Genomic DNA, 12,178 nt, shown 5'->3' with positions numbered 1-12,178 from the left:
ATGGAGCAGAGGCTCCGGGATGCAGCAGAGGCCCCGGATGCAGCAGAGGCCCCGGGGTGCAGCAGAGGCCCCGGGATGGAGCAGAGGCCCAGGGATGGAGCAGAGGCCCCGGGATGCAGCAGAGGCCCCGGGATGGAGCAGAGGCCTCGGGATGCAGCAGAGGCCCCGGGATGGAGCAGAGGCCCCGGGATGCAGCAGAGGCCCCAGGATGGAGCAGAGGCCCCGGGATGGAGCAGAGGCCCAGGGATGGAGCAGAGGCCCCGGGATGGAGCAGAGGCCCCGGGGTGGAGCAGAGGCCCCGGGGTGGAGCAGAGGCCCCAGGATGGAGCAGAAGCCCAGGGATGGAGCAGAGGTCCCGGGATGGAGCAGAGGCCCCGGGATACAGCAGAGGCCCCGGGTTGGAGCAGAGGCCCCAGGATGCATCAGAGGCCCCGGGATGCAGAGGCCAGAAGAAAAGAGGGTGTGAATCTGCGTCAGAGAGTGGGATGCACTTGGCCTCCAAGGCTGGGCACCCTTGGGCTCATCTTGGGACCACCATGATCATGACCAGAAAGAGGACATGCTTGGGGCTCAGCCTTGGACCATCTGTGAGGCAGGACAGGAGGGCTGGGGGGCTAGGAAGATGGGGCCTCCCCCACAGCCCGGACACCCATCAGCCTGGAATTTCAGGAATAATCCCTTTGGGCTTCTCAAAATTCTAGATGCACCGAGTAGCCCTGGGGGCGGCAGGAGCAAAGAGTCACGTTCAGAATGGTTCTCAGCCTGCGGTGGGAGTCACTGATTGAGCGCCCCTGTGTGCAAGGCACAGTGACAGATTTTACCGCAAAACGTGGGAAATGATGCAGGGACCGACAGCAGGCCAGCGCAGCCCCCCTCGCAGGCCTGCGGCCCGCCTGGGTGACGGAGCAAGGTGCAGACTCCCGCCCCTCCCACAGGCAGCGGCAAAGCAGAGCCCCAGGCCCCCGCCTCCCGCCCCACACACACACCCTGCTCGGGGCCTGGGTGGCAGGTACCTGGGCTGGCACTCCCTCCCTGCACAGAACTCCTGGACAGGCTCGGGCCGGGTCAGGGCGTCGCAGTAGCTGTCGTCCACCTCGATGCCATCATAGCGGACGCACATGGCATACGTCGACATGACCCCTGGGTTCAGGACAAGGGAGGGGCCAGGTGAGCCAACTGTGAGCACCTTGGTGACCGGCAGACAGGCCATGTGACCATGGGCAAGTCACCCGACCACTCAGCACTTCCCGGTTTAAATCGGGGATAGTGACAGTTACCAGCTGACAGGTCTGCAGGTGGAGCCCAGCGAGGACGGCTTTGTGGATCTGAACTCTCTCCCCGTCCATGTCCCGTGGCCTGACCTCTTCTTTTTGCACCCTTACCCCATCCAGCCCAGGCTGGGCGCCCAGTTTATGTGTCACAAACCCTGGGTTTTAAATAAACTCAGACTGGCCCTTACAGAGGCCCAGAGGCAAAGCCAGCCAAGTGTCGCTCATTTTCATTCATTCAACAACTACCCGTCCATGGATGGATGGATGGATGGACGGACGGATGGATGGATGGATGGATGGATGGATGGATGGGTGGGTGGATGGGTGGGTGGGTGTATGGGTGGATGGATGGGTGGGTAGATGGGTGGGTGGATGGATGGGTGGGTGGGTGGATGGATGGATGGATGGATGGGTGGGTGGATGGGTGGGAGGGTGGATGGGTGGATGGATGGGTGGGTAGATGGGTGGGTGGATGGATGGGTGGGTGGGTGGATGGGTGGGTGGGTGGATGGATGGATGGATGGATGGATGGATGGGTGGGTGGATGGGTGGGTGGGTGGATGGGTGGATGGATGGATGGATGGATGGATGGGTGGATGGGTGGATGGTGGGTAGATGGGTGGGTGGATGGATGGGTGGGTGGATGGATGGATGGATGGATGGGTGGGTGGACGGGTGGGTGGATGGATGGATGGATGGGTGGATGGGTGGGTGGATGGATGGATGGATGGATGGGTGGGTGGACAGGTGGGTGGATGGGTGGATGGATGGGTGGATGGTGGGTAGATGGGTGGGTGGATGGATGGATGGGTGGATGGGTGGGTGGATGGATGGATGGATGGATGGATGGGTGGGTGGATGGGTGGGTGGATGGATGGATAATCTAACCATTCCAGCCCTTTGCACACTCCTCAGATGTTATATTAGATCTTCAGATCCTCCCTGCCCTTCCATGGCACGCCCTAGTCCTTATCAAACTCCCTCTTAAACTTTCTTTAATCATTATTGTGATTAAGTACCGGATACTCTATAAATCCCGTCGGGGGACCGTACGTAAAGGGCCAGCCCTCAACTAAAATTATTAATTCCTTGACCCCCAGCTCCACCTTCTGCTTCTCTGGTCTTCCTCCCCTGCACCCCGTGCTCGGTACCGAGCTGGCACGTGGGCCAAAGTCACTACACAGTGGGTGGGTCCCTGCCAAAGAGCCAGGATGACTCAGGGAGAGTGTTAACATGGGGTTAACATTGGTGAAGTCCCCAGGTGAGGTTAGGGTTTGTGGTGGTTGTTATTACTGGTGTGTGTGTGTGTGAGTGTGTGTGTGTGTGTGTGTGTGTGTGTGTGAGAGAGAGAGAGAGAGAGGAGAGAGAGAGAGAGAGAGAGAGAGAGAGAGGGACCCAGCCTTCCTGAATGATGGAGGGAACGGAACCCTCCTCACTGGGGTCACCCTTCCCCCAGAGGGAAATTGATTTCCCCGTAAACCAAGGGCCCCAGCCACCTTGCGCTCCCTTCCCAGCGGCGCGTGTCTGAAAGCCGGCGGCTCCTGCCTCTCCAAGCCCCAGCCCTGGACGGAACGAAACAGCCTGGGAAGCAGCCCACGTGGGGATTTTTTCTTTTTTTCCGTAAGGGCCGAGCCAGGTTGCAATCACTTGTGCCTCTCCGCCAGCGCTGGGCTGTGTCGTCTTTCGCCGTCGCTGAGGGGGAGACTGGCTTCCTGGCCAGGTCTGTTCAGAGTGTTCCAGGCCTCAGAGACACCAGCTCTGGGGCCCAGGGAGGTCCAAGTTTAGGGACTTGCAGACCCTCGGCAAGTGCCTGATTATTCATTCCCTCCTCGTCATCGAGTGGAAACACAGCAGGTCCTGATCAAGAGAGACGGGAATGCTGGTCCCAGCCCAGTCTCTCGCTGGTGGGGTGGGGGTGACGTGAGCGCTGTCAGACTCTCTGGGCCTCAGCGTGCTGCTCAGAGGAGCCCCCCAGGGACGCGGGGCAGTCAGAGCGCCAGTCGTCTGGACTCCCACCTCCCTACATCAGTCTTGAACGCGGTGCTGTTCAAACCTTCTTACTGAGCCCTTTCAGACCGAGCCCTTCCTCTCAATGAAAGGCGCAGAGAAGCCCGACACCCGGCTGGGTGGGCCTGCTCTGCCTGAGGTGCGTGAGCTCGGGGCCCGCCCGCTCCACTCCCCTCAGCCTGCGCCCAGGAGGTGCCAAGAACAGCTGGAAATCATCACTTGAGGCTCCAGCTAAGAGTCCAAACCGATTCACCTACATTTCTACCGCTCCCAGGAGCGTCTTTAAGGAAAGGAAAGATTGCTTGCTGCCATGGCTGAAGTTCACAGACACAGGAGAGCTGCTGTAAACCACCCCTGCCCCCAACGCCGGCCCGGCCTCGGCGCCCGGTACGGTGGGATTTGGAGGAGAGCCGGCCACGGAGGTCCCGTTCAGCAGGGACCCGACTCCACCACTTCTGCTGAGCGCCACCCATGCCCAGCTTGGTGCCTCTGCAGTGATGGGGAGCCCACTCCGCGTCGGGGCCTTTCATGCCAGTCCCGGACAGGCTCGTCTAAAGGAGAGCGCTTCCTTTCAGCAGAGCCCAAATCTGTCTTTCTCACTTCCTTTCTTCTTTCGTCCTACTTTGCGCCTCGGGCCACCCAGGGCAGGTCTGCCCATACCCTGCCTGGCCACTCTGTGGGCATGGAGAGATGGTGCTGTGACCTCCCTGGGGACCATCTTTCACCCAGGGCCAGGCTCAGGCCCCTCGCCACAGAGGCTGCTTCGTCCTGGAGGGATCTCAAGCGACGTCACCTCCCCGGGCAGCGATGTGTCCGGGAGGAACAGGAGACGCTCCCAGTCACGTGGTCTGTGACAATCCCGGCGTGCGTGGGGATGACATCGGGGCTCCCGATTCAGAAGAGGACCCTGCCCTTGGGGAGCAGGCTCTCAAGGCCGGCTCCTCCCGCACCCATCCCAGCACTCAGCCCTGTCCTCTCCCGAGACCAGCAGCAGCAGTGCTGGCCGTGGCGCCCGCTAGGTCAGCTTTGGCCACGACAACTTACTTCTCGTTTCGTGTCTAGCCCTGTAACCACGCTTGGAAAGGCGGACATCCCGTTTTACAGGTAGAAAGTTGAGTCGTGGAGAGATTAAGCAATTTGCCAAGGGCATGGGGTGTGGTGGACCAAATAGCGCATCCCAAGCGTTCACCACATACCCCACAAAGCCCACCTCGCGCCCTCCAGAACATCAGGGGGCCAAACTCAGCCTGTCCCGTGCCCTGCTGGGGGACGAGGGGCATGTAAAAGGAGGGGGCCCCAGATTCCAGCCCAAGACGGAGAGCCTGTGGTCCTTTCAGAGCCCTGCGGGGCCCCCTCCCCAGGTCCTCCCTCGGGCCCTCCTCCTGAGATGCCAACCAGGGCTGCAGGAGGTGTGACCACGCCCAGACCACCGGTTGCCCGGGCTCCAGTCGGTGGCTTGCTAATTCTTCCACACTGGCCAGAGCACGCAGGGGACATCCAGAGCTCTGGCCAGCTGGGGTGGGAGTGCAAGGGCAGGGTCGGGGGATCATACATTTTGAGTGGCAGTAACTCGTCTTGCCCAAACCCACACACGAAGTCGCAGGTATACATAAGGCGGCACCCGGGGTCTCCCTACATTTGCCACAGGTCCCGGACCTGGGTCTGGCATCTGACCTTGCAGCAGTCCCCAGGGGGAGGGGACCAGAGCTGGCGGCAGATGGAGCCCCAGGCCCTGGGCTGTAAGCCAGAAGCTTGCTGTGGTGGCACCCAGCCACGTGAGCAGACATAGGTTCAGACACTTACTAACCCCACGTGTCTATCTGCCCAGGCAGCCCCGGGGGTCTCCGTTCCCCTCCTGCTTCCTCCCTGGACGAGGTCCTAGAATCCCAACAGTTCCCTCTGCCACAGACCACGTGGGTCTCTTTCCCGCTCCTACATTTGCTGTAAGCAAAAGTAGAATCCTGACCACCTGAGATTTCTTACGTTTTAACCAGGATGTTTGTTCTAACAAGGTGTGATATGAAGAATGACGAGGGAGCCTTTGGGGGGCTGCATAACCCCCCAGCGGCTGGGCCTTACCATGGTCCAGCACATCGTAAGCACAAGGACATCCAAACTCCCACCTCATCGCACTGCCTCGTGGGTCAGGAAACTGCTAGATAAGCTCCCTGTGGGCAACTGGGGGCTACAAGCAGGTGCATGGGCCCCGAAGCCCGGACTCGCACCCACCGGCGAGGTGGGCTCAGCAGGTGCCGCCCTTCGGCACCCGTCACGGGTACCTGTGGTGCAGGTGGAGCTGCAGGGCTCGTGGGACGAGAGCTTCCACCGGTACATGTCCGCGGGACTCACGCCGTGCTTGCGCGTCTTGGGCCTGGTCCTGAAAGCAGGTGGAGCAGAGAAGGGGGTGAGTTTCACGGGAGGATATGTTCGTGGACCTGTCCTGAGCTCCAGGCAGAATCGCCACCTGTCGGGGTCCCAGTGCCCACCGTCTAGAGCAGAGACAAGGGAAGCGGCGCCCACGGCGCGGCGGGTTGTAGGAAGGAACGGACATCTTAATGACTGTCTGAGCTCACTGGCCTGCAGCCGTCAGAGCACCTTCGGGGGCTGGGGGGTGAAGAATCTGGGGCTCCCCAACATCGCAGTTGCTCCCTCCACACACACAGCCTGCTCGCTCTCACCTTCTCGCAGGGTCGTGCAGATCCCTCCTGCCCTGTCCCCGGGAAGGGGCCGGAGAAGCACCTGGTGTGCTGCGAAGGTGCAAGAATTCTCTCCCACGGCCTCCCTCAGCTGGGATTCTGACTGAATGGGGCACACTAGCCATTGGGCCTCCGACGATCAAAATAGAAAAGCTCAGCTGCAGACGGGGGAGTGGCCGCGTCCCCTCCAGACGCCTCTGCCCAGGTCTGCAAGGGCTGCTGTGCCAGGGAACGCCGGGCTGGGTCCCCGCCAGCGACGGGCTAGGATTCTTGGCCGGAACTCAGACGGCCCAGCCAACTATTGTTAGGACTGTTTGCTTCTTTGAACCAGTCGGTGTGCTGGGGCCCAACCTCCGTATCCAACGTGCAGGCTCGTTTTGGACTCGGCAGGGGCAGAGGGAGGTGGCGGCAGCTCCCAGAGCCCGGGCATCTGCTCTGAGATGCAGACGGCTGAGTCTGAACGCGGCCCGTGGAGCCCTGCCACCCCCAGAGCCGGCAAAGGGGACGCGGTCCCATGGCCCGGGGGACGGCACGTCCCTGAGACCCCACCGCCCGGCTCCACTTCCCTTCCTGCCCAGAGGGGCTGACTGAAGACCGCCCTAAGCTCAGACCCTCTCACAGAGCACGCTCGCAGGTCCTTTCCCTGGGGCTTTCTGTCACCCCGGAGGTCAGGCTTAGATGAGGGTTGGTTGCAGGGCATCCATTCTAAAAGGCCTTCCAGTCAATTCTGTGATAGAGACATTGGTTTGGATTCAACTGGGAGTTTACCGTTTGTCTTCCAACTTCTGGAATTTCACAAGTGGATGAGAACGGCTCTTACACTTTACTTTTGCATAAATGTTGCCCTGAAGACACATCGTGCTCTGAGAACCAGGAAATGGTCTACCCACGGACCTCAAGTAACGAATTTACTGATGGGGCTCCTGATGGGGCTCCGTTAACCAAGGAAGGAGGGAGAGGGAGGAGAGGGAGGGGAAAGCCGAGGGCAGCCGGCCACAGGCGGGCGGCTGGGACCCCTCACCTGGTGGCGTCCCCACCGGGAGCCTGCCCCAGCCTTTCCACACATACTGGGGAAGGGGAAGGTCCTGCCTCTTTCCTCCTCAAAAGTGAGCGGGAACTTTAAGATGGGGCGCTCCACCCACCCAAGACCCAAGCATCTCAGAACACGGGACCTGTGGAACCTCCCCGGGGAGGAAGAGCCTGATTCTGAAATGTGCTGATTGGGTCCCCCACCCTCCTTTCCACAGCTTTAAATTCTCCCCAAGAACAAAAGGGGATGAAAAGATCCAGCCCCTGCCCGGCCACCCCACCCATGGAGAAGCCATCTTTATCTAATTACACCCTCCTGGGCCAGCAGGCAGCGTGACTCATTCTGGAGAGACAGCAAGCGGTTCAAAATAACCCTTCGGGTTTTAAGCACCAAAGGTATTTTTTGGGGGGGCTGCCCACATGGCACTGCTCGTGGGAGCACCGCATGGGCGCCTGTCCCGCCTCTCGAAACGTGTATTTGCACAACAGTACAACGCCTGAAAGACTCTGTTCTCGGAAGTGGGGCCCTGGGGAGAAAAACACCCAGGAAATCGCTGAAACCACCAACCCTCCACCCGCCTCCATCTGGAAGGAAGGCAGTACCCTCTGATCCGAAAGGCTCGGACCACCCCAGCCCTGCGATGCCTCGGATCCCGCGTCTGGACCCTTTCCCCAGGACCGCCACGCGTGTTTATAAACGGCTCATAAAGTGCTTTGCTTCCCCGCCACCCCCGCCACCCCCGATCCAGGCTGAGACGGGGACCCTGTGTCTCTGTGTCTCGGACGCTTGTTCCCAACGCCAGCGTCTGGTGTCGGGGCGTCCCTTGATTGTTCGGGGCTGTTCTGAGAAGGTGAAAATAACCTTTCCTTTCTGGGCTGCCCCTTTGATTTCGCCCTCTCTGAGCAGACGCGACTTCCTGTGTTTGGACAACTCGCTGCGACAGGGCTATTTTGTCCTGGCGGTTCCCCCACCCCCCTCCACCCCGCCACCTCCCTCAGCCCTTTATCTCCAAAGACCATCTTTGGCCTCTGGTCCGCGGTGTACTTTGAAGCAGCTGGTGGGGGAGCCGCCCATCTCCCCACGTCAGGACTTTCTGAGTAATGACCATCACTGTACTGGTTCCTGCATCCCACGTGGCACTGGAAACCCAATCATTCCCCTTAGGGCCCAGGGGTGGGGTGGGAGTCAACTGGGATAGGGCAGGAGACATTCTTTATAATGTGACCTAAGGACCCAAAATCTTGTGCCATGACCTGGCTTAAGAATCCTTGAGTGCCCGACCGGCGGGCCCTGAAGCATTGTCTGACAAGCCCCTCGCTCAGGGATGGGGAACTGAGGACCAGAGAGGGTCACCGATGGGTCCAGGTCCCATGGGGACGGGGCGGGGAGGGGAGAGGGTTGGGATGGAGACCCACTGGCACTTTCCAGGCCTGAAGCCAAATTAAACAGCAGCCTGTGTGCCCCCCCGGTAAGCCCGTTCACGGAGGGACCCTGACCGTGAGATGGGCGGCCTTCCTCGCACGGGGTCGTGGTCCCAGAAGGGCCCCTCCCCCACCCCGAGGCTCAGTGTGTTCACGATCTTTCCCGTTTGCTGGGTCCTCACTAGGTGCCTTCAGCGCTTCAGTACCAGATGGAACTCAATCCTCTGGCCAGCCCTGGGGGTGAGAAGAGCCCTGAGTAGCTGGCCCCAGATCACAACAGCAAGTACCGGCTGATTCTGAACGCCCCCCTCAGACTCAGAGCCTGTCTCGCCCTTCCGGCCGCTGGATGCCACACACCCCCAAGGCCCACTCCCTGCATTCTGAAGCCGGGCCAGGCAAGCAGATGGCCTAGATGGACCCTATGGGAAGAAGGGCAGCCGCAGAAGGCTCCAGACCTCCCACTCTGGCCACATTTGCAAAGAATTCCACCCAGAGCCTCAGGATTGCCCCGGATGTGCCCTGGGTATCTCACGGGGCCTCGGAAAACAGCTCGAGAAAAGAGGGGGGCACCTCCTGGGGGCTCAGGGGCCCAGCTTCCCTGCTCTCATCCCCGGGGAAGGGTGAGAGAGTCATCTCCACTCACCTCACCGCAAGAGTGAACCCCAAATCTTCCATCAAACTCAATTCCCCAAGGACGCCCGCCTCTGCATCCTCAGCCCTGGCTAGGGTTCCACTGGCTTGGTGTCTAAGGCCAAGGGGTTTGGGTGGGTCCTCAGAAAACAAGATAAACTAAAACCCAGTGCACTTGGACTTCCCTGGTGACGCAGTGGTTAAGAATCCGCCTGCCAGTTCAGGGGACACGGGTTCGATCCCTGGTCCAGGAAGACCCCACATGCCACAGGGGAACTAAGCCTGAGCCTGTGCTCTAGAGTCCGCGAGCCACAACTACTGAGCCCGCGTGCCACAACTACTGAAGCCCGCGCGCCTAGAGCCCATGCTCCGCAACAAAAGAAGCCACCGCAGTGAGAAGCTTGTGCACCGCACGAAGAGTAGCCCCCGCTCGCCGCAGCTAGAGAAAGTCCGTGTGCAGCAACGAAGACCCAACACAGCCAAAAATTTTTAAATTAATTAATTAATTAATTAAAAAAAAAAAACAGTGGGCTTGTTCCTGCCTCCAGTCCCCGCTCGCCACCAGGGGTGCTGAGCCTGGCTCGGTCTGTTTAAACCAGCCTCGCTGCCCTGCTAGCCTGGAGAACAGGGGAGTCATCATCGGCCCAGGGAATTGTCCTCTAGTAGGGATAGTGGAGGCCTGGAGCCACCATGATCCCAGCTGACCCCAACCCGGGGAGGCTCCTGGCCTCAGACTCCTCCAGGGCCAGCCACGACTCAGGTGTCCCCAAGTGTGACTGTCCAGGCCTCCCCAGCGTGCCCTTCGCTCTGGACTCTCTCCCACAGCCCGTCCCAGGGCAGCTCCAGCCCCACAGAAGAAGGCCTTGTTCCTAGTGCCTGACTCGGGGCCTGGTCCCTGGCTGGGGACCCCACTGAACCGTCCCCCAGTCTCCTCCCTGGCCAGCGGGGAAGGTTGTCCCGAGCCACCCCACCTTCGGGGAACATTATGGTCTCCCGCGAGAGCTGTCCCACCTTATGCACAGCGACCGCGTGTGCAATGAGCGTCCAGACCGAGAACCCAAGGACCCCAAGCCTCCAGTCTCTGAGCCCTAAGGACGTCACTTACCTCCTCTCTGAGCCCAATACCCCTCCCTAAAGCTAAGGCTGTTTGTGATGAGAACATGTCTCTGTGCACACGGAACACTTAGCCCCAAGTGCTCAGAACCGTTCACCTCCTCCCCCTCTGCCCCCCAGTTCCTGGAATCACATCACACGTGGGCACTCGGAACCAGCCTTAGCCCGTGGACCTAACTTGTGGAAAAGATGCTAAAACCCAGGCCTCTGACCCCCTGCTCAGATCCGCGGCGTGAGGCGGGGGGGGGAACCCTGGGCGGGGGCGGCTCTCTCCCACCTACCTCCGTCCCGGCCCTCACTCAGCAGCCCCCAGAGAGGACTGGGGAGTTGCATCCTACCTGGCTTTCTGCGTCCTGTTCCCAGCCAAGGCAGGGAGGCTGGCACTGGCGTTGGGGAACGGGGCCTCGGAGGAGGTGTTGGCCACTCTGTCAGTGCTCAGCTCCAGGTAGGACCCGTTGAGCAGGTAAGCACCGGCTCCCTCGTTCTCCTCGTACTCGACGTAGAGGCTGTCGGCCGGGGAGCCCCTCGGGGCGCCCTGTGCAAAGATGCTGTTGCTGGTCTCATTGAGGGGGACCTCCCTGGAGTCGGAGTCCGTGTCCAGGAGCTGGTCGGAGATGGCGTTGGCCGAGAGGAGCTCCTGGGAGGTAAAATGGGCGCCGGTCTCTTGGTCATCCTGGTGTCCCGCATGAGCCGTCCCGGTGGCGTTGCCGTCTACAGGGGAGATGGGTGGCTCAACCTCCGGTGCCCCCTCGTGGCGGGGCAAGGGCTGCCCTGGGCAGGGGCGGAGCAGGGGGGCTGCAGCAAAGACCTGAACCGGGAAGCGTCCAGAGGCAGGTTTCCGCCCGATGAGCGGACACAGATCGCCCGGCGGAGGCTCGCAAGCCGGCCTGGACAACCTCCTGTTGGGGAGCCTGCTTGACCCCTGCCGTGGGTTGGATAGGGTTTCCCCAAAATCCACATCTGCCCCGAACCTCAGAATGTGAGCTTATGTGGAAATAAGACCTTCACAGACATACAGATCTCCAGGTGAGATCGTCACGGACCCTATAACTGCAACGCCTGCTGTCCTTTTAAGAAGAGAACACGCAGAGACACACGGACGCAGAGGAGAAGCCGTGTGAAGACAGAGCAGAGTCTGCAGCGATGCGGCCACAAGCCAAGGGACGCCTGTGCCGCCGGGAGCTGGAAGCGGCGGGAAGGACCCTCCCCTGGAGCCTCCAGAGGGAGCACAGCCCTGCCGACACCTTGACTTTATTCCATAGACTTCTGGCCTCCAGAACGGGGAGAGAATACGTTTCTGAGGTTTTAAGCCGCCCGGTTGGTGGGAGTTTGCTGCAGGAGCCCCAGGGAACGAACACCGCCTCTAAAGTGTTTCCTACTTGAAGACTCTCAGGGTCTTGGAAACTTGCCCCCAAGTCAGTGAGGGGAGTCTCCTCAAGTCTGCTCTACCTCCACCCCTCAGCAGGGCTGATGGTCCAGCCCAGCCCCGACGTGTCACTCCACGGCCCTCAGGAGTACAGCCAAGCTGGCAGCGGGGGTCAGAGACTGTGACCCACCGCTGCGTCTTCAGCTGCACCTCCTGCGGCTTCCCCTGGAGCCTGTCCCGCCAGGCTGGCCCTCGCTGGGCCCCTCACCCCCGCCCCTCTCCTATGCCCTCCCCTGGCTAACCTTGCTCTGGAGCCCTCAGGTCAGGGGTCACCCTCTCCAAGAACTCGAGGTCCTCCCTGTGCCCCTCAGCTGCCCGTCATTCCCTCCCAGAGTTCTGGTCACACCTCGCGCGCTATGCTGTCTCTCTGTCTCCACTGAATGAGTGAGAGCACGGGCTACGGGGCCGGACCATCCTGGATTTGCCCCCAGCTCCTCCGTGGTGGACTGTGTGACACAGGCAAGACCCCTCCCTCTAAGCCTCAGTCTCCCCACCTGTCAAATGGGGATAACCATACCCACCTGGAGGAAGGTATGTGCAGAGGATGTCTGCTAAGGGCCGGCCCTGGGCCTGCCCGGTCAGCC

The 12,178-nt window shown here is 60.8% G+C and overlaps 1 protein-coding gene across 1 annotated transcript in view; it reads right to left on the bottom strand.

Moving 5' to 3' along the window:
• ADAMTSL2 (ADAMTS like 2) overlaps positions 1–12,178 on the bottom strand; it is a 35,974-nt gene that overhangs the window by 7,504 nt on the left and 16,292 nt on the right. The window contains exons 11-13 of the mRNA XM_082657177.1: positions 10,507–10,879; positions 5,558–5,655; positions 1,014–1,140 (exon numbers count right to left, since the gene is read on the bottom strand). Coding sequence (XP_082513303.1) covers positions 1,014–1,140; positions 5,558–5,655; positions 10,507–10,879 — 598 coding nt within the window. The remainder of the gene's footprint in view (positions 1–1,013; positions 1,141–5,557; positions 5,656–10,506; positions 10,880–12,178) is intronic.

The sequence above is a fragment of the Grampus griseus genome (assembly GCF_964374135.1).
Source record: "Grampus griseus genome assembly, chromosome: 6".
In the NCBI taxonomy this organism is placed as follows: Eukaryota; Metazoa; Chordata; class Mammalia; order Artiodactyla; family Delphinidae; genus Grampus; species Grampus griseus.
The sequence above is the reverse complement of the archived record's forward strand: the minus strand, read 5'-3'. Positions and strand labels throughout refer to the sequence as shown.